Source organism: Mastigoproctus giganteus, chromosome 1, assembly GCF_048544385.1.
Source record: "Mastigoproctus giganteus isolate SK-2022 chromosome 1, ASM4854438v1, whole genome shotgun sequence".
NCBI classification, from domain to species: domain Eukaryota; kingdom Metazoa; phylum Arthropoda; class Arachnida; order Uropygi; family Thelyphonidae; genus Mastigoproctus; species Mastigoproctus giganteus.
The window spans coordinates 91,301,048-91,322,005 of record NC_143575.1 but is presented as its reverse complement, the minus strand read 5'-3'; the positions used below and the strand labels follow the sequence as shown (position 1 = coordinate 91,322,005).

Genomic DNA, 20,958 nt, shown 5'->3' with positions numbered 1-20,958 from the left:
AGTAAAGGGATTTTTAGGAGTCATCAGCGATCGTCGATGATGACTCCTAAAAATTTGATGCTTCTGACAAATGGAAGGATTTCTTATCAAGTTTTACAACTGGTGATCTGCCATAGTCTAATTTGTCTTTAAAAACCATAATCTTGGATTTGGTTGGGGATAATTTCAATTTGTTCATAGAAGGCGAAGAGGACAATTCAAGAAGTACTTTATTGGCGTATAGTTCTAAATCAGATCTTGAGTTTCCATTAACTAAAATGACAAGATCATATACATATCCAATTTGTTGCACATTTTGAAATTCAGTCGTCCTACGCAGCCAATCAATAAGAACTAGGATCCAAACCAAGGAACCTAAAATTGATCCTTGGAAGCAACTATGGGAGACAACTGTGAACATTCATGATGTTATTGATGACAGTGCGATCAGCAAGATAATAACTCCTAACAAGTTTTTAAAGCTGAAGAGAGTAATGATTCGAACGATGTCTACTGGGCGCTCTCCCACCATAAGGTATCAGAGGCGCCCTCAAAGTCGATAAAGATCGCCAGAACATACTTGGAAGTGGTGCTATTAATAAGGTGGTGAAGTTATAATAAGGCGTCTTCGCAACCAAGCCTTTGCCTGAAACCATATTGAAGAGAGGATGTGGAGCTTGTAGCTCCCTGCAATGTGGTAATTTGATTAGCGATTATCTCTCTAACATATTGAGAAACTATTGAGAGGAGTTCAGTATTGACATGGGGGTTATATCTTGCATTGACGCTTTCGTGAGTAGCAGATTACCGTCCTCCCCTTGCCGGGTGGAAAAGATCTGAGTTCGAGTTCCGTCAATGACTCGAGGAATTTTTATGGACCTTTTTAAAACGTGGGTGAGTTAGTCGGTCTCGGGCGGTGTAGCATGGGTTTTCTCTCGGAAACGTGGGTTTTTCATCCAGCAAATCGAACAAAGAACACGCGAAATTTACAGACGTATTATACAGTGGCAAACAGAAAAACTGCATTACTTGTGAATTTTGCAAATAATGTGTTTTGCACTGCATTGTGGATTGCAGAAATTTTCGAAATGCTTTTGTTAGATGGGATATATATCTCTGTGAATGAAATCCAATAAAAAAAAAAAAAACTCTACCAGCATGTTAGAAATGCAACGAGAGAAGGCACCACTCTTGATCTGATTATTGTCAGCAGCTACTCTCCATGCATTAAGAATCTGCAGATAAAAGAACCACTAGGTGGCAGTGATCACTATGTGTTGATGTGGGGATTTACTTAAAGATGTAACTATGTAGTGGGACCAACTGACGATGTTACCAACAGTGAATTCTAAATGGGAAACATTCAGGGAAGTAATCATAGAAGTCACTAGGCCTTTTATACCAACTGAGAGATACTAGTCAAGGTCTATACCTAAATGGATGTCAGATGAACTGATGGAATTCTGGCAGAGAAGAAAATACATAAGATTCATATAAATTATCAGGTGAAACAGAATACTGAAATAGATATAAACTAGTCAGCAATCGGGTCACAACATTTAGGAGCTAAATCAGATTAAGTGGAGGCTATTACAAAGAAAAGCAGCAGTCTTCTTTTACTTCTGCAAACACTACAAGGGAATGAATCACATTACTCCACTAGATACGAACGGTTTAACTGTTGATGATCCTGCTCAGTTTGCTACTAGCTGAATAAATATTTTGCATCTATATTCACATATGAGGGATTTTTTAGGGATGAGGATGCCAGAAGTATATAAAATTTTAACAGGGAGCAGAATGATTTTGTAATAACTGAGAAGAAGGTGGAAAAGAAATTGTTGAAGCTAAACATGAAAAACCACCTGGGGTGGATCGGATCTGTCCAATTATATTAAGGGAGGCAGCAAAGGAAGTAAGGAAACCCATAGCCATAATTTTGAGAGTATCTTTGGATTCAGGAAAGATGACTATTGACTGAAGATGTGCGAATGCATTTCCAATTCACAAAGGGGGATCAAGGTCTGATTACAGTCCTGTTAGCTTAACTTTTGTTCTAGGAAAATAATGGAGTCACTGAATGCAGGGTCGTCTAGACAGGAATGCAATTATACTGCAGTTGTAGCATGGATTTGTTAAGGGCCTTTGAAGCTTTGGATACTGTTGTACATTTTAGACTACTATAAAAATTGAATTGTAGCAGTATGGTATTAGGGGCATGTTACTGCTGTAGATAAAGGGATGGTTGACTGAGAGAAGACAAACTGTGGTTTTCAATTGGCACAAATAACTGCTCTTCTTGGAATAATGCGATTAGTGGTGTACCCCTGGGTTCAGTGTTGGGCCAGGATATAGGGGAAGGTTGCCTGATTTGGACTCCCAAACTTTGCAAGCTAATTATTTTGAAACACGTTGGTAAAAGTCTTTGAAAATTTATCATGCGATAAAAGTCTGAAAAATTATCATGTAAATCAGCATACACACTTTTACCAAATAGTAATCAATCATATGAGTAATGGCATTAGAAAAACTTTAAAGAAATAAATTCTGAAATTGTAGAAGTGGTCCAATGTAAGAACCTTGCTCTCTGATTGGATCAGTAGGTGCCTTAGATTGTACCAGAGGTTGAATTGTTCTGGAACCATAAAATACAGTATTGTTTCTTATACACGATAGAATATAAAATACAGATGTACAATAGCATAATCTTAGAAAATAGAACATATCTTATTGTTTAATGGGCTTACACACAAAGCAATAGTACACTTTTGCTTTTTTTAACACCAGCGCATTGTTCGTGTACCTATTTCTGACCTGACTTGCATTGGATCGTATCGTGCATTTCTTGCTTTTCACAAATAAAGCAGTACCAGCTTTCATTATCTTGCTGTTCTTTAGCAGGCCACCGGAGTTCGAACCTTGTTGGTAATTAAGTTTTTTTCCCTTTAGGCTTTCGCTGTTTCATCTGAAGATATTACTTGTAAGGGCTGCTTGTAAGTTCAAGAACAGGTTGAGTGCTCCTCTTTGTTCTTTTCTTCATTGCAAAAACAGCAACAGTTGTTGGAGAAATGTTTCTTTAGGTGTACGCACATCAAATTTAGGGTTCTTGTTGGCACATTCAGGAGATATAGGCCTAGATATAATCGTTGAGACTGCAGTGAGAAACTCATTCCACTCACAGAGGCTTGGGAACTTTGAGCATGAGTGTGAAGAATGTTGCATTCTTGGAGAGAAGATCCTTCTGTTAGATTGCTGAGCACAGCAGATGGAGAGAAATTGTGATCTTGAAATACATTTATGTCAACTGGCCGAACTGGTGTTTTGGCAGATCTATTCATGGCAACAGAAATTGAAGCAGCCTTTGCTTCTCCAAACAAGCGGCATATTTTAAATTGTGTAACGCACCGGCCTGGATGAGCACGAATCCACTTCTCAGTGGCATCAGTAAAGTAGGAAGACAGGGGCTTGAAAAATGCAACATCAAGGGGTTGTAGTTTGTGAGTGGTATGCGCAGGCAATGATAGCATTATTACTCCATTTTCTCGAGGCTCTTCTAGTGCAGCAATATTTTTAGTATGGGCAGCATGTCCATCCAGTAAAAGAACTTTTTTTTTATCTTTGCACGGTTTAACAGTATCGCTGAAATGCTTAAGCTACATGAGGAATATGTCACTGTTTATACATCCACTCTTTGGATCAAGCTGCAAGCCGGCTAGCAGGGTCTTATAAAAAGAGCGGAGAAAAATTCGGTTCGAGGTAATCTAGGTTAAGAGACGCCTAAGGGTGAAGGTCAGCTCACTATTGAGCTTTTTCTAGGTTAAAGGCGATGTGGATCCTGGTTGAGGTTATTTTTAATAACCTTATCAATAATGAATTAATAAGTTACAAACATCAATAAATTTCCCGATTCATAATACTACACTGGTGTGCAAAACTTAAGGACCAACACTATTTCTAAAGGTTACACCACAAAATCTTTACTTAAGGTACTCTTTACTGATGAGAGTAGATTCAGTCTCAGCGGCGATTCTGGACGTCAGCTAATCTGGCGAGAGGTTGGCACACGGTATCACCCCGCAAACATCACTGAAAGGGATCGATATGGCGGTCAAGGTGTTCTCGTCTGGGGAGGCGTTATCTTGGATGGACCTACACAACTCCAGATACTGGAAAGCGGTACTGTAACAGGTGCACGCTACTGTACTGAGGTAATCCTTCCCCATGTACGTCTGTTCCGAGGTTCCATTGGCCCCGAGCTCGTGTTTATGGATGATAACGCCACACCCCATCGCACTGCAGCTGTTGATATGCTTTTGGAACGTGAGGACATTGTTCGTATGGATTAGCCTGCCTGATCCCGCGATCCCCAGAGCGTCCCATCGAACACATATGGGACGCTCTGGGGAGACGCCTAGCGGCACGTCCACACCCACCAGAAAATGTTCACCAGCTGAAGATGGCATTGAGAGAGGAATGGACGATGTTACCGCAAGAACTTAACAACGTTGTTCTAAGTATGGGCAGGCGGTGCAAAGCCTGCATCGACATTAGGGGTGGCCATATCTCCTACTGAGGACCACCTCTTCCCTTTGTTCCATCTTTGGCAGTGATGCATCTGTATCATGGCAGTCAGTGGTATGTTGCCATTTTTGAATAAAATCCCTCTGTACCGTTTTGTTTGCGTTGTTGTGTCGGTGTTGTTTCCTTCATCATTTCTGTACCTCACGAGGTTCCTTTGGTATGCTTTTCCCATATCCAGGCCACTCCTATGAGAAGCTACAGGTGAAAACCTGACTGGTCCCTAAATTTTGCACACCAGTGTATTAGTTTGCATTTCTGTAAAACGTAAATATATTTTTCTGAATTTTCTGTTTTTACGAAGTGCCAATAGTTAATTGACTGACAACAGTTATAGAGTATCTTTGAAAATACGTTTACTTCATTGGTCTACCAGTCCATTTTAGGAAATAGTATGTGGTGCATTCTAGGCAACAAATCAGAGTAGTCAAAATATAAGAAAGAAAGAAAATCGGCAGTAATTCGAGGAAGTTCAAATCTATTGATGAGGATTAAACAGTTAAAAAGATTCAGAAATCACCGAGAAATTACCTCGAAAATTGAAAGCCTTCAGATAAGATAAAAAGCATTAAAAACACACTTTTCAATTTCTTCAACTTCAAATACTCGCACTACTTGCTCGATGAAGACGAAACTATAGTGGCAGACTCTTACTGCTATAAACATATAACAATTCTCCATTAGATGCCAGCACAAAAGTTAAAATCTTATATTTAACTATGGTCCCATCCTAAGCTCTGGTCCATTTCAGGCAGCCTTCCTCTACTACTGCAACTTGATATACAAAAATTAGGCAGACAAGTTTAGAAGTGTCAAATGAAGTTTTTAACATTGCAAGGTACTGTATACTGGTAGCAGTGATTCCAGAATAACATACCAACTGTTTGGAATCACACTAAGGGAATTGGAGAATAACAGAGACCTGTGGGTCGGTAACTGCCGGTAAACGTCAGACATGAAGTTCTCTGAACAGTACAGACAGTTTTCTGAACAGTACAGAAAAGCTCATGAGATTTTGTCAGTGACATACAGGCAGAATTTTTCCAGCAGAGATAAAGAGGAGATCATTCCGTTGTATAAAGGAATGGTTAGGCTATATCTTGAGTACTCATAGAGGTCTGGAAGCCGCATTATAGGAAGGGTGTGGAGCTGTTGGAACGGTGTAGAGAAGAGCAACGAAGTTGGTGAGGGATACATAAGGGTGCTCTTACGAAGAAAAGCTTCAGATCTGCAAATTTCTTCGTCTGGAGTCTAGGAATCTGCGAGGTCTGATCTGAGTTTAAGCCATTAAATGGATTGAGTAAGCTCATTGCTGATTGACATGTTCCTCTTGCTCAGACTACACACACACATGAGGAGACATTAAAGGAGAACGCTTGCAGTACAGATGTGAGGAAATTTTTTCTTTATACAGCTCGTTGTTGATTGTTGGAAATGGCTTGCCTCTGGTCTTGTGGGAGTCAGTACTCACAATAAATTCAAGGAAAAATTGGACAAAGCTGTTACAGAGGATGGAGAGGTGATGGGGAAGTTTTTTTTTTTACTGGATAGTGTATAAGCTTGTATTCCTCCATCATTTTGCACTATTAATACTAATACACCATGTATATAAATACATACAAATTTAATGTAATTATAAACCTAATAACAACGCGCATCAGTTGCATAGTGTTTGCAGCTGAAGCCGTTAAGGCTTTGGCTGCGAGTAGTAATAAACTTTAAGAGTAATAAAACCATAATACGATTGAGTATCTGTAATGTGTATTAAATTATTTTATCCTAATTTCCTGTATGTAGATAAGCCCTAAATTAAATCAGTATTTCTCAATATAGTGTTCTTTCCGAAAAGTAAACCCTGAAAACAACTTCTGACCCATTCCATGAACTGTTTCCCCCCTCCCCCTTTGTTTTGATCTAAAAAAAAAGAGGAACAAATTCTTGGGTTTTAAAGTTTTTAAATCTTTAAAACCCAAGAATTATCTATATTTGCATAACAATATGTGTAATAAATTGTAAATATATTGGTATTAATTCATGTCTTTCTAATTCTAAGTGAGTTCCCTTAATTCAACCTTAGTATTTTAAACGCGCTGTATATGTCTCGACCTTAAAATTTTGGGCGTTTTTTAGTACTTCGGAAGTCGACTTATTCGCCAGTATATAGGGTAATAGAATATTTGATTACTAATGCAAGAACATCAGTTAAGTTATAAATATTACATTTACTCAGCATAAAAATAGAATATAATTCTTTTAATATATCTAGGAACGTGTGCTAATCTTAAACAACAAGATCAAATATAATTATAACCAATGTGAAAATGCTCCATAAAAATCGTGTAATGCTGTGATATGCTTCATAGAAATTCTTTCTCCCTTTTTGTTGGTGTGAAGGCCTAAACACTTAATAAAATTGGTCTGCCTAACCTTTAATAACTGGTATTGGGGATTATTATATGCCCCTCTGAAGAGGACCTTGGCTGACCCAGTAGCGAAGTGTCTACTATTATTTAACTTTATAAAATGCTACGATCAGACACTGAATAATTTATATATAAATAATAAATAATATATATATTATTTTTTTGCAATTTTTACAGCTTCGATAAATTTCATATCATCTTTAGTTTTTAAATAAATCAATCAAATTGCTGTTGATTCATAATGAATCTTCTGGAGTAATTTGAAAACAGCAGAAGTTACGTACCAAGCAGAACAGAAATGCATAACCTAACCACGTGTTAAGTAAAAAATAAAAATGTAAAAAGAGGGTATTAGATAAAATAAAAATCGTGGAAAGGAGAACTTAGTTGGGGGTTCATAGAATTAGAAAATTATAAGGAATTTAAATTCAAAAAAGGTGAAGGAGCTGAAGAGGAGAGTGATTGTTTCAGTAATCACTTTTGGTTATATTTTATTTGTACTTTTAAATTTCTGAATTCGTTCCCACCTATTTTACTGGTTTTTAAACAGAACCAATAATATAGGATGGAGAAAAATTAGATCTGTCACCAGTGCGAATACCTGCTCGAGGATGGATTCTTTGAATCTCTTGTGTGCATTCAATTCGACAGTTATTTTAAGCTCTTATGCCCCTTTAGAAACTTTGTTTCGTTAGTGTTTAACTTGATACTATTTACCTTTCTTTATCCAAGGCCTTTGACACTTTCCCTTGACTTGCTACTGGCAGAGCAACCAAGGCCTTTGACACTTTCCCTTGACTTGCTACTGGCAGAGCATCCAAGGCCTTTGACACTTTCCCTTGACTTGCTACTGTCAAAGCTTGAAACCTATAGTGTAGTCGCCTGTGTTTGGCTCTTCGTTTGTTGGAGAGTTTTTTAATTTCTCAAACGTTATCGATCTGCGTGAGGAATATTATTTCTGAATGGTTAGAAATTGGGAGAGGCATACTTCAGGGTTCTTTCTTGGAATCGATCCTCTTTATCATATTTTTAAAATGACATCACGATGTGCCAAAAGGTTCTCTCCTCACATATGCAGATGATATAAAAAATTATAAACAAGTTTAGTCCCCGGCTTCTCTCATACTGCATGTCACAGGATAACTATGTACAGTAGTTTGATTATACTGGTATTATTCTTAATCACGAGAATTTCCTACTGCGAAGTTCACAAAAATCCAGTATATATTTTAATTTAAAACTTTCCTATTTATATTTCAGCACGGACAAATCATTCATAGGCTAGAGGAATTTACAAATAGTCATTCAACAAAAATTTAACAATAATTTACCATATTTAATGGTCACATGAATTTTAACTACAATCATATGGAACACATGTACAAATGTACTTTGACGTTGATCACTGTTACTTCAGGCATAACTTTTGTTTACACTTGTTCAATTGCTACATTTGTTCTTATTGGAAAAATTAATTAGTATTAGAATGGATAAATTATGCAAGAATTTCGAATTTACCAAGCAGAAAATATTCCAACCACGCATACTTTCCTCGTTATCAAAAAGTGATTATTCAATCTATTTTGAACCTAACCAGACTCTCTCCTTCGCCCACCTTGGCAGGTAATATCAGACATAGTGTGATCCAGCCTTCTGTTACTATCTATGATTTTATATTTGTTCCACATGGTTTCTGTTTTTCATACCATTCAAAAATATACTTACATTGTTTATTCTACTGATTCCCTTCAGAGCCTTGTACAGATTAGTTAAGTTCCTCCCCCCCCAGATATCTAGTTGCCAAGCTTTGTAGACTATGCTTTCCAATCATCCCTCATCAATCTAATCACTTGTCTCAGAATCATCATAGAAACCCTATGTTTTTAGGTGTGGCCTGCAGGCCTATATTCCAAATACAATAAAAATACAATACAGTATTCCAAATGCAGCCACACATTCGCCTTATTCAGCAAGACAATGATATCCCTCTACCTACTTACAAAATTCTTATAAATCATAAACAGAACACTATGGGCATTCCTAGCCACGTGTTATTCATGGTAAATTTCACATCCGATTGTATCATAGCCTCGCACTTTTATCCCTCGTCTTTTTATAAATAACTGCTGTTTCTGTTCCCATGGAGAAAAACCTTACATTTTGGAACATTAAACTGCAGTTGCCATTTTTCAGACCATATCTGGAACCAAATCAAAGTCATTTTGAATCAGCATGGTCTACTTGTAGTTACTAATTATCCTTCGTACTTTTTAAATCATCAGTGCACTTTAACAACTTCCCCTCTACTTCATAGTCAGTATCATTAAGGTTGATTAGAAACATGAGGCACCCCAACACTGATTCCTGAGGGACTTCACTTAATATACTCTTCCACCTAAAAATGACTAGTTATGATTACCCTCTCTCTCCTGTCGTTTTGCCAGCCCCTATTTTGGTAAACTGGGATCTTACCAGTAATTCCAATTTTCTCCAGTTTATATAATAGCATTTCACGAGGAACCGTATAAAAATCTTTCCTGAAGAGAGAGTAAATAATGTCGACGTTATTTCTGGCATCCAACTGTTTTATGACTTCACTATAAATAAATAACCAGATTGGTCATACAGGACTTCCCCTTTACGAAACCAAGCTCTGATCCAGTAACGATACTATTCTTATTAAGGTGGTCCTGTGTGGTATCCTTAACTCACCGCTCTGTATATCTTTTGCCCTATCTTTGTGGATTGGGCAGACACTGGCGCTTTTCCAGTCCGGGGGGGGGGGTCGTCCTGGAATCTGTTAATTGTCTCATTAACATTTCACGTTCTAGCGGGCTGGTTCATTCATATTTAGCTGTTTTAGTATAACAGTTTTGCTTTTTCCCCAAGGCTATTGAAATGGTCTACGGACCAAGCTAAAAAACTCGCCATCTGGACTATCAGACAAGGAGTTGCTGGAATCACAGTATCTAACGTAATTATTTGTTATGTAACCAAGTGCTTCTGTATTTCTGTCATTTGGTCTGAAACTCCATTTATATATCACAAGCGATTTCTTTGCATAGAGTACCGGATATCTCTCTCTCTCTCTGTTACACTTTACATTCTTCGATGATGGTTTGTCATCATTTCCAAAATCTCTCAAATTCCAGTCATCCCCGACGCACCCAACCGGTTGCTCCTGATTTGCAGCCCTTGCGACTGCACAAATACACTGCTCACAAGAACTAGCTCCATTTCAAATATAGTGGTATTGAATGCATTGACATAATGCTTCTGACTAATAAAGTTACACTCGTCAATAGTCTTCCATCGATCTCTATGGATTAGTTCCATGAAACAAAAGAATTCTTTATAACTTGTATTAACTTCTCCCATATTTTAAGAAGTTTATACTGGGAAAATCTGTGATCCGGACCTCAAATTAAGTAAAATGCAATCCCAGACTTGATCATTATGTTGTTTTTGTTTTGATTTGTTTGTATAATTGTCTACTCGGCTCGACAACGCCAATGGCGTTGTCCTTGCTGGGTTTGCTCTACCAAAACTTATTTATGCAATCAATTGATTGCATAATTGAGTTTAATTAAACTGTACCTTTAATTTCATGATTGTGCTCATTGTCATTTGTAACTAAATTGTTTGCTCTTTCTGTTATTGCACATATTATTTGTAATTAAACCTTTGCTTACTGTTAGCCAAGTGGATGTCCAGCGAGTGGATATATTTCAGCGAACTTATTTATAATATTAATAATAGTGCCAAAATACTCACTTCCATTCATTTTATCTATATACTGTATATTTAAAGATCTTGCAGTTACTTTTTTTGTTATCAGTGCAGCCACATTATTAATATATGGTTAAGATGACTGTGCTATTACTAATAGTGCAGACAGAAAAGTTAGCTTTCTGAAAAGAATGTTTCCCGGCTTTCATGGAACCACGTTATGTCAGGATGTACAAAAATATTTTACATATCCCCAGAATGTGCTTATCCTACGTGGCCCCTAATGCATTTAATTATAGCTCTTTTAATTCTCAAATAGGACGTATAGAACAAAAAAAATTGCCTACCCCACTACCTTTTGTTTCGGAAACTAATTTTATTGTAATGATTATTTTCGCTTGTACAGATCTTTCTGCGACATAAAATTATTAATGCTGGAGTAGCTGACCCATTTTTACTAGAACGAATCAATTTCGGAAACCTGTTCTCCAGAGATTCTATGGTGATCCGCAGACCACATTTCTAGATCGTAATCCCCCTCTCCCCTCCAGCATCACAGTTTCATCATTCCAGCAGCAATGACTATGTTGCTTATATATTTCAGAAATTCATTGCAATTGGCGAATTTAAATTACATTTTATTTTGTAATTAAGTGGAGAGTGGAATTAATCAAAAAATTTTCAAATGAAGATTCAACAGTTTTCTAATAAATGTACATTTTTATTATTGAGCATAGTACACAGGTATTAATGTCACTGCTATATTTAACATCAGGGAGAGTTATGGCAAAAATAGACATTTTATACAATGGCATTTATTCTTAGTTAAATAATCATTAAAATAACTAGTTTTAGGAATTTTAGGCACTTGACAATCTCTATTGGTACGCAGTAATTTCTCTACACTGCGTATAAGGGTATAAAAACAGTTCGTTTAGCATTTCACCTTTGATTATAATGAAATTTAAAAAGATGAGAATTATTGATTTTCAGAGGAAAGCTTAAAATGAATTATTAAAAGGGGTATAAAGAACAATTGATATGGTAAAGAAAGCTTTTCTTTTAAAATTTCAGTTACTCTATTGCCGTTTTAGGAGTTTTATTAATTTTGAAGTCATTCTTGAAATTTAAACAAACTTTATATGTGCGAGAGTTAGTTTAGAACGGAATATGCAGAATTGAATTTTATGCCTATATAGAAACCAACAAATAAAAATTTGTAAGTTATTCGAATTTATTTTAGACTGTACACCTAGTATTTTATAAATATTCTAAGCTGTTAAAATTGCATATCATCTTTCCTTTAGTCAGGGCCGTGCAAAGGGGGGGGAGGAATGCATTGGATGCTACTCACCTTGGCCCGACACAGAAGAGAGGGATCCATAAATGTTTCTTAAATGGTTATAACATAGTTTAGTAAAAGAAAGGGATTTCATGTGAACTTTTCTTATTATGGTTATAACATAATTTAGTAAATGGAAGGGGTTTTATAAACATTTCTTATGTGGTTATAACATAGTTAACCAAAATAAATGGAGGGATGGTGGCTCAGATACCATTGCACGGGCCTGCCTTTAGTAACCATGAAGTGCAGGCAGAGCGACAGTTCCATTGCAAGAATAAAAACAATGAACTCTAACTGTATTACTATAAATCATGTTCGAAATTTTAAAACTCTTTCTTACAGGTATGAATGCAGCCTACAAAACCGGTTACAGAAGAGCTTTTACATTGTTCATTGTGCATAAAACTGTATGAGAGAAATAAACATATGCCTCTTCACCCTGCTCTTGCAATAATCCCTTAATGATATTATTAATAATTAACAATAATAATTTGACACAGCGGGGCTATCTTCAGCTCTCATTTTCTTCAAAAGTAGAAAAAAGAAAACAAAACATTTCCTACAGTCTTAAAATTACCTCAGTCTGACTTGGACATACAGAAGGCCGCTACAGGAAGAACGACACTTGTTTTCTGATAACAGTTTTCATTTGTTTTTTGGTCTTATCATACTCTACAAACCACCTTGAATGGGAGTAAAGGGATTTTGACTAGCTGAAAAGTCCAGTTATTCACTCAGGCTCAAAAATGCCTCTTTTAAAAATTACGGAAGATTACCAGCTCTAAACTGAGTTATTTGCGGAAACATTCCAGCAACGAAATCGCTGGATGTCTTGTAGAGGTTCTCCCCTTAATGTTAACTGTCCGGGAACAACTCATACTTGACGTAAAATATTTTATACAATTACAAAAAGAACTGCAGTATCTATCACAAGGGCAACTGGAATTCTCTGATGTAACCGCTGTTTAGGCGGGACATGTATCTGCTGAGTGGAGTTGTATCTCGGTTGGCTGCTGATGGTGCCGTGTGCCACTCCCTCTCGGAAACACCAACCGGAATCGTATTATTGTCATTTGCACTCTCCCATCTTCTTGGCACTCCCCGGTCAGCGTGATAACCGTGCATCCTACTAGAGTTGCGCGATACACCATTCTCTGAAGCTTCGTCAGGAACGAAGGCAGGATTTACATGATTTTCGCGTTCCCGCGAATGAGGCGTATCACTAGGTTGACCCACGGAGGTCAATTCGGCCGTACTGCCAGAGTTTCTTTGAGGATTATCGTTAGCTGCCTTCCAGCTGCCGTCGCTGCTCTCTTCGCTTGTTCCTATTCCAAGATCCTTTTCGGCATTTTCTGGTATCCAGTTCTTATCTTGAGCTATCGATCCGTAGTTTGGTCTTGGTATTAGGACTGCCACTTTGTTCACATTGGCAGCCATGAGGTCATCGTCTTTAGGCTGGATGTAGAAGGGATGTGAAAGCACTTCCTTAGGTGGTTCTTTCTCAGGCGTTTTCTTACAACAGCTATCCGAAATGGAGAGGAGGACGGGAAGCAGCAGGATACCGTGTAAGGCTCCAAACAGGATGACTAGAAATACAGTCTTGAAAAACACCAGGAATATGTAAGAAGGCGCAAAGGACAGTGAGATGATTCCCAGTATGGTAGACACACTTCCTTGTAGTATGGGCAGCCCCACGGAATGCAGCGCTGATTTCATTCGTTCGTCGCTCGTGTCTTTTTTTGACGTGATGAATGCGTAAGTGATGTGGGCAGAGTAGTCTACAGAAAAACCGATGCACATGATGAGGTTAATCATTGAGATCGAGTCCAAATTGACGTTCCACAAGGTCATATAACCCACCACTCCAATCTCTATGGAGAGAATGGAGAAGGCAACCCACATGGCACAAATGGTGCTAGGGATGAAGAGTAACGAGATCACCATCATTACAGCCGCTGCCACGCTCACAGCCTGTATAGAAGTGTCTTTTACCAAAATGAACTGATCAAAGAAGATAAAGAATTGGTGAAATACTGTCACGCCTACGGGGGCATTTGACGCTATCAACCTCAGTTCCAATACCATGTTTTTATCGGTTGTTGTGTCAGGAATGTTATTTGCCTGAACTACAAAACGTGTTGCAGTAATTTCTGTTTTGTCTTCATTGAATACTATATCATCTTTGAAAAATGACAATGCCGGTACTTTAAGAAAGATAGTTCGTAGGCATCGAATGAAATCGGACTTTTTTGTCAAATCAAATCCTTCGAGGAAGAACTGGGAACGTTCGTCCTTTAAAAATCTCAGATACATTCGGAGCCACGATTCTGTAAGCGATGAATCTGCAACGTATTTGGTGTCCTCAAATTTCGTTAGTATGCCTTCCATCATATTCTGGACTTCTGGATCGGCATAATTTAGAGTTTCGTTGATGACTATCTGGATTCGATACGGATACTTGCGGTAATATTTGTCTTCAAGGCGGTAATAGTACACAGAGTAGGAATCCTCTCGAGCGAGTTTGGATTTCTCCAACCCTTCCTTCACCTGCGTGCATCCCCACAGACCGACAGCCAGATAAGCTAAGAATAAAATAATAATGGCCGTTTTCACTGGTCCTTTGCTCAGTAGGTTTCCAAGTTTGTCACGTAGGAAAGACATCATCAAGTGCTCCTTATTATCCTCTGGGTTGTTTTGGTCATCGGAATTACGGCCCCCTGTACAAAACAGCCGAAAGCAGCATGATCGGTTCTCTGAAAAAAAAAAAATAATAAAATAAATAATCAATCAATAAATAAATAAATACATGTGGAGTAATAACTTATTTTATTACACTATTAGTGTTCAAAATTAAGTCTCTGAAGAAACTATCTGAAATTCTAATTATCAAGGCCCTTATATAATCAAGTCTCGATAAATGATAAACAATTGCTAATTAACATACTAAATTGTTTTATTTTATAATTAAAATATGACAAAATTGTACAGTGAGCCAAAAGTTAGAATTTACTACTCGACGCTGTTAAACTGTAGAAACGTAATAGAAACCAAACTTTTATTACTGAAATTTCAGAAGGATATTGCCAGAAGGCTTTTATTAATTTTTCTTATTAATCAGAAAAATTAATAAAAGGAGTCCAACACCTGAAATATTTAATTAGTTTATTGGTATAAAACAACAAATTGATACAACTGCACCCGTTGTATCAATGGCCGTTTTCACCGGTCCTTTGCTCAGTAGGTTTCCAAGTTTGTCACGTAAGAAAGACATGATCAAGTGCTCCTCGTTATCTTTTGGGTTGTTTTGGTCATCGGAATTACGGCCCCCTGTAATTCCGATAACATACTAAATTACGACTATATAAAATTATTTAGTTAAAATAATTTTAACTAAATAATTTTATTTAGTCGTAATAACTGAATAAAATTGACTACGTTTCAGATTTTTTATTGAATCCGTCTTTTGGCTTCGATTTTGGGTTCTGAAGAAGACTATGATGTGAGTATTTAAAAACTTATGGAGAAAAATTATTAGCTCACCTCCCTCCTCCACTTAACACAAACAATTATTAAAATAATTGACTACGTTTTTGGATTCACTGGAGAAACCTATCATCAGGACAGAATAGGATGTAGGAAGACAAGTGGATTGGTGAATTAATGAAGTTCATAACAGTTGAAGAGATCTCAAATATGAGTTAAACTAAAAAAAAAAAAAAAAAAAAGTTCAACATTGTTTAACAAAATTGGTAATTGGACAGACATTTCTTTAAATAGGAGTTTGCAACGAACTCAAGAAGTTTGATTGACTCAAGAAGCGAAACGTGCCAACCGTAAGAAGAGATTCCATGGCGTAGAACTGCCGTCAGCAGAATATAGTCTGTAGCACCGGGTTAGTAGAGTTGATGAGTAATCCCGCTCGGACAGATCCGAGCTAGCAGAGATGAAGGCTGAAGAATACTATACTAGCAATCAGTCTATTCATTTAATTGGAGTGATATTGCAACATCCCAAAATCAGTGGTGGGTATCATAATCATTAAAGGGAAACGCCAGGTGCTCCTACAATCGGGAAACTTTCTGGTAGATGGCAGAATACGTAGAATGAAATTTGTCAGAAGAGCTTGAAGCACACAAGTCAAATATCACGGCTACGTGATAACTTGTGCCAAGCAAGTCGTGTACAGCGTTGACTAATCTGTGCACAACCCATCATAATTGGTCTCATTAATGTGTTATGAAGTGCCGAATCGCTGTATATGATTTTCTGATCTGATCGCGTGTTACTCGGGTCTGGCGTATTCCCTGAGGACGTTATTTACCGGAGTGTGTCGTCCCATTTGCCAAGTTTATCGGAGGAACTGTCACCATATGGGGTTGTTTCTCATGTTTTTTTTTTTTTTTTTTTTATTCTGCTGCAGAACACCATAATGTCATGCACATACTTTATTATTAAAAATAAGATATTTTATCAATCAGCATTCGGTTTCGTAACATTTTCAGTTTCGTCTTGGATCACTGATTTCTGGAACAATGAGTGGCAAGTGGTACATTGATATTCTGGACATTTTGCTTTTCTTACACTGTGGCAGCAATGTAAGAAAAATGTGGTAGGGACCTTAACTATTTAAGAATGGCAATGTACAATGTCTTATTGCACAGACTGTAATGACTTGGATTGAAGACATGAGCTTGCATAAGCTTCATTGACCTGCCTTCCAACTTTAATCCCATTGAGCACGTTTGAGGTTAACCATTGGGGATGGACCACGCCAAAATGACCGCTGTTAGTAGCTAACTGACCGCTATATTTAAGGGGAAATGAACCAAAATACCTCCTTCCTATTGTCAAAAATTAATTCAGTCTACTGATGAGGATATACTGTGCAATTAAATGAAATGTGGGCTGACACGTTATTATACCGTTATTTAATAACATTATCCTAAGGTTGCTCAATAAATACCACGCCATTTCGCACATCAACTGAAGTGAGTGTTTTGTTTATAGATATTACATGATGTATTTTGTTATAAGTGCAAGGTAATATGTTGAAAGCCTAATTTCATATCAGTAAAGGAGGCATAAGGAGGTTTATTAGATGACAGTCCAGTGGTATGAGGTATGTTCGTGTCAGACGGCACCTGGGATTTCTCCCATCTACGCGTGTGTTCGCTGTATTAAGGACAGTACACTGTCAAGCCAGATACTTGAAAGTGTGTGTGTGGGCCATGTCTGTGCAGTGTGATGTGCTGTGCCCATTGTTTGTCCGGCTTATTGGCCGCCAGGCCCTTAGTGGGGCCCGACGTTGCCCATACCTCGCCACGTGGAGGCTAGCCGGGTGTATCCAGTATCACAACAAGTTGCTCTGGCAGGTCCTGCCACCTAGTTTCCTGGGATTTCAGTGGCTAGGACCTAAAAAAAAAAAAAAATCATACGTTTGACATTAATGTGGGATTGCTGTTTGGAATCGCTCGTTGGGGTTGAACTCTAGAGAGATGTGTTAAAAGGCCTAATAGGTCGGGCAAAATTTTGATGTTATTAAATTTAGACGCGAGGCTATACGTTAGATGAAAGACCACAAAAAAGGAGTGTACACTAGAATTTGGCCGAAAGAGATTTACATGAAAGCGCTAGAATTTAGACGTTGATTAGAATTTGGCGGCATTGTTAAGGAGTGTACCCGGTCGGTTTAGTGAGAGAGAGTGAAGACTGGATTATGTTATTTTTTTTTTTTTTAGGAGCATTAGCAACTAAGGCCATATTGCTCCGGGATATGCGGTGGTCATTCCCTGACCTTTCTACATCCTCCGTATTTGGTGGTCACGGGCTCGAACCCCAGTCTAATCATGAAGCATGTGCTATGCACTGCTGCTCCTGCACACCCGGCTACGGAGGCGCCTGAAGACTGGGTGGGAAAACAGATAGAAGAATAGGGATGAAAGAGTAGGCATCCCCAAAGAGGTCAGTGGAGACGAGCCCCACCAGGCGAAGTATGGGGGAAGGCAGGGGAGGGAGTGTAGAGTGTATTTAGTGTCAAGCGGCACCATGGATTTCCCCCATCTCCGCGTTGCTTTCATTGTAGGTGTGCTAGTTCACTGGAAAGGCCAGAGATTTAAAAGTGTGTTGATATTGTATACGTATAGTGTTATGTACCGTTGTTCTTCTGGCCATTTAGCCGCTGACCCTGCTGAGGCCCAACGTTGTCCACACTGAGCCCTGTGGAGGCAGGCCAGGTATACTAGCATTATAATTATTTACTCTGGCAGGTCCTGCCACCTAATTTCCTGAGATTTCAGTGGCTAGGACCTAAAAAAAAAAAAAAAAAAAAAAAAAATTTTTTTTTTTTTTTTTTTGATTTTTCGCGTGAGGGGGGGTTGAGAGCGCTAGGATTTGACAGGCCGAAACTATTGGGAAACAGTAATTTGGACATGATTAAATTTGGATGTGTAGGGCAATCGCTTGTGCACAGATAGAGTAGGGGAGGGAGACTAAAGACTGGGGGGGAGACAGAAATATGGAGTCAATAGGGGAGGCGACCCCAATAGGTGTCAGTGGGGCATGCCCATGCCCCACCAGAAAGAAAAATGGGGGTGGCGAGGAAGGGAGGAGACAAGAGGACAGGCACCTACCCCCTCCCTGCCAGGGAAGTGGAGTGGAAAGAAAGCCAAGAAAGAGTGCCCAGCTCGGTCGCCAATTGGCGCACTGGCAGCAAACCTGCTGTTCAAGGTGGGGAAAAGATATTGGTACAACGAAGCAGTCGGAACCTGTGCCCTGATGTCATTCATGGGCTATGTGTCCATCCAGGTAGGTTGAGGTCAGTCATGTTTATGGGTTATATACCCGACCAGGGTAGTGTCTCGTGGAGTGTCTCTTTTGCATCCCGGATGGGTCTGGTCCGTTGATCTTGTTTCCATCATCAGGGAGGGCGGTTCAGTGCCTTTTCCATCCAGTGAGCCCATCGTTTCTGTGGTGTGCGTCCTATTCAAGTAGGTTGGTAGGGTCAGACAATTTGGGTTTCAGTGCTGGTGTATTTGCTCATAGTCCGGTGTTTTCGAAGTTTAATGTCTGCTACAAGGCGTACTGTGCCCTTAGTTCCTGATCGCAGAACAGGTTCTTCTTCTGGCAAAGAGTTCCTGTGCAAATGTGGTGAGGTTCTTATATTCTTTACATCAGGTATGAAGCGTCGTGTCACCTCCCCTTTGGTTGAGTCTGTCCACCTGTTTTCCCATACTTGTTTTAAGTATGCCAAGAGCCGATCCTTTTCCATTTTTATATTGTTTGCGGGTTCAATCGTAAAGCCCGAGTAGGTCACAGAGATTCCTTTTGATACGTACTATGCTAGTCCGCATCTGGCCACTTCGAGATCCAGTGGTAAGGATCCAGTAAGAACCTGGAGCGCCTCTGTGCTCACAGTATTGCAGGCTCGGGTGGTTTTGAGCAATATTGTCCGTTGTGTCGAGTCCAGATACTTGAAACCGTATTGGTGCACCGTATGTGATCGCCGTGAGAAAAGTAGTCTTGTAGTATAGCAACATGGTTTGTTTACTCAGCCCCCAGTCCCTGCGTGAGACTCGCGCAATCAAGCCCGAGTAGTTCCTAATCTTGGGCCTGAGATGCAGTTGGAATGTGAGCTTGCTATCAAAAATGATCCCGAGGTATTTCATTTGTTGGGCGAATTTGATTGTAGCGCGATTTATTTTAATTTGCGGTGGCCTCCTTATGTCCAATGTTCCCTTAAGCAAGATGGAAGTCGTTTTGGCAGGCGAGATCTGTAGAAAGTTAGCAGGGGAGGGAGGGAGGGAGGAGACAGGTCTCTGTCTCCCCCCCTCCATGCCTGGGGATGTGGTTTTTAAAGGGAATCCGGTTAGAGTACCCAGTTCAGATCGCCATGTGGCGTGTCGGCAGCAAAGCCGCAGTATGTCTTCGTCGGTTGTCAGGTCCATGTAGTGTCGAATCCTGTAAGCAGGTAAGCTGCCCATCCCGCTCTGGGGGTGGGACATGTTAGCTGGCAGCGGGAACCCACCAGGCGAAGGGGTGGGGAGACACACATTTACTTTATTCATAATCTGTATTCTCATTCATTTTTTTTTTATTTTATACTTTTTTTCTTACATTTTATAATTTTTTTTTCCGAAGTTTTATATATATATATATTTTTTTTCACTCATTCGTCTTTTTCTCACACACCAGGGGTAAAGGCAATGATGTGTAATGTAAATTTAAATACTAATTAAAACTAGTGTTAGTGTGTACTTAACTGTAGCATTTATGGTCTGTGTTCTTTTTCTCACACACTTACACTTTCATTCATTCTTCTAGCTTTCATTTCATTTATTCGACTCTTAATTTCTGCACTGCACTCTCTGGGCACCTCAACTTACTGTAATTCTTCAGTTGTGGTGTAGGCCTAGCCGCAAGTTTTTTACAGGCCAGGGGAGAATGCAGTGTTTGTGTGGTTAGTAAATGTTTGTTAGTATATATAAAGTAATGTAAGTCATTCCTAATCTCGGCCAACCACATTTGCTCTTCCACTCATTCCCATTCACTCTCTCTTTCCCTCATGCTAGGTCACTCTTTCTTTCACCAAAACTGCCATTTATTTCCTTTTACCATAATTCCTGGTTCACTCAGTGCCCAACCTGTTCATTCTGTCTTTCATTCTCATTCATTCATTCATTCATTCTACATTGTTGCATCCCTTTGCTACCAGCTTACTGATATTTTTCAGCTAATCTGCTTCCCCGGCTGCCTGTACATCTCCCTCCCCTACATAGTATGTATTAGTGTAGAGGGGCAGAATATGACAAATTATGTTAGAAGAGGTGAAATGTTTTGTGTTATAGGAAAGCAGAAAACCTCCATACCTCCTGATATAACGTTCAGGAGGTGGAAAGAATAAGAAAC

General features: G+C 38.8%; 1 protein-coding gene across 1 annotated transcript in view; it reads right to left on the bottom strand.

Moving 5' to 3' along the window:
* Positions 1–11,459: 11,459 nt before the first annotated feature.
* LOC150090990 (patched domain-containing protein 3-like) overlaps positions 11,460–20,958 on the bottom strand; it is an 85,802-nt gene continuing 76,303 nt past the window's right edge. Inside the window, exon 3 of the mRNA XM_090373725.1 lies at positions 11,460–14,807. Coding sequence (XP_090229851.1) covers positions 12,982–14,807 — 1,826 coding nt within the window. The 3' untranslated portion in view covers positions 11,460–12,981. The remainder of the gene's footprint in view (positions 14,808–20,958) is intronic.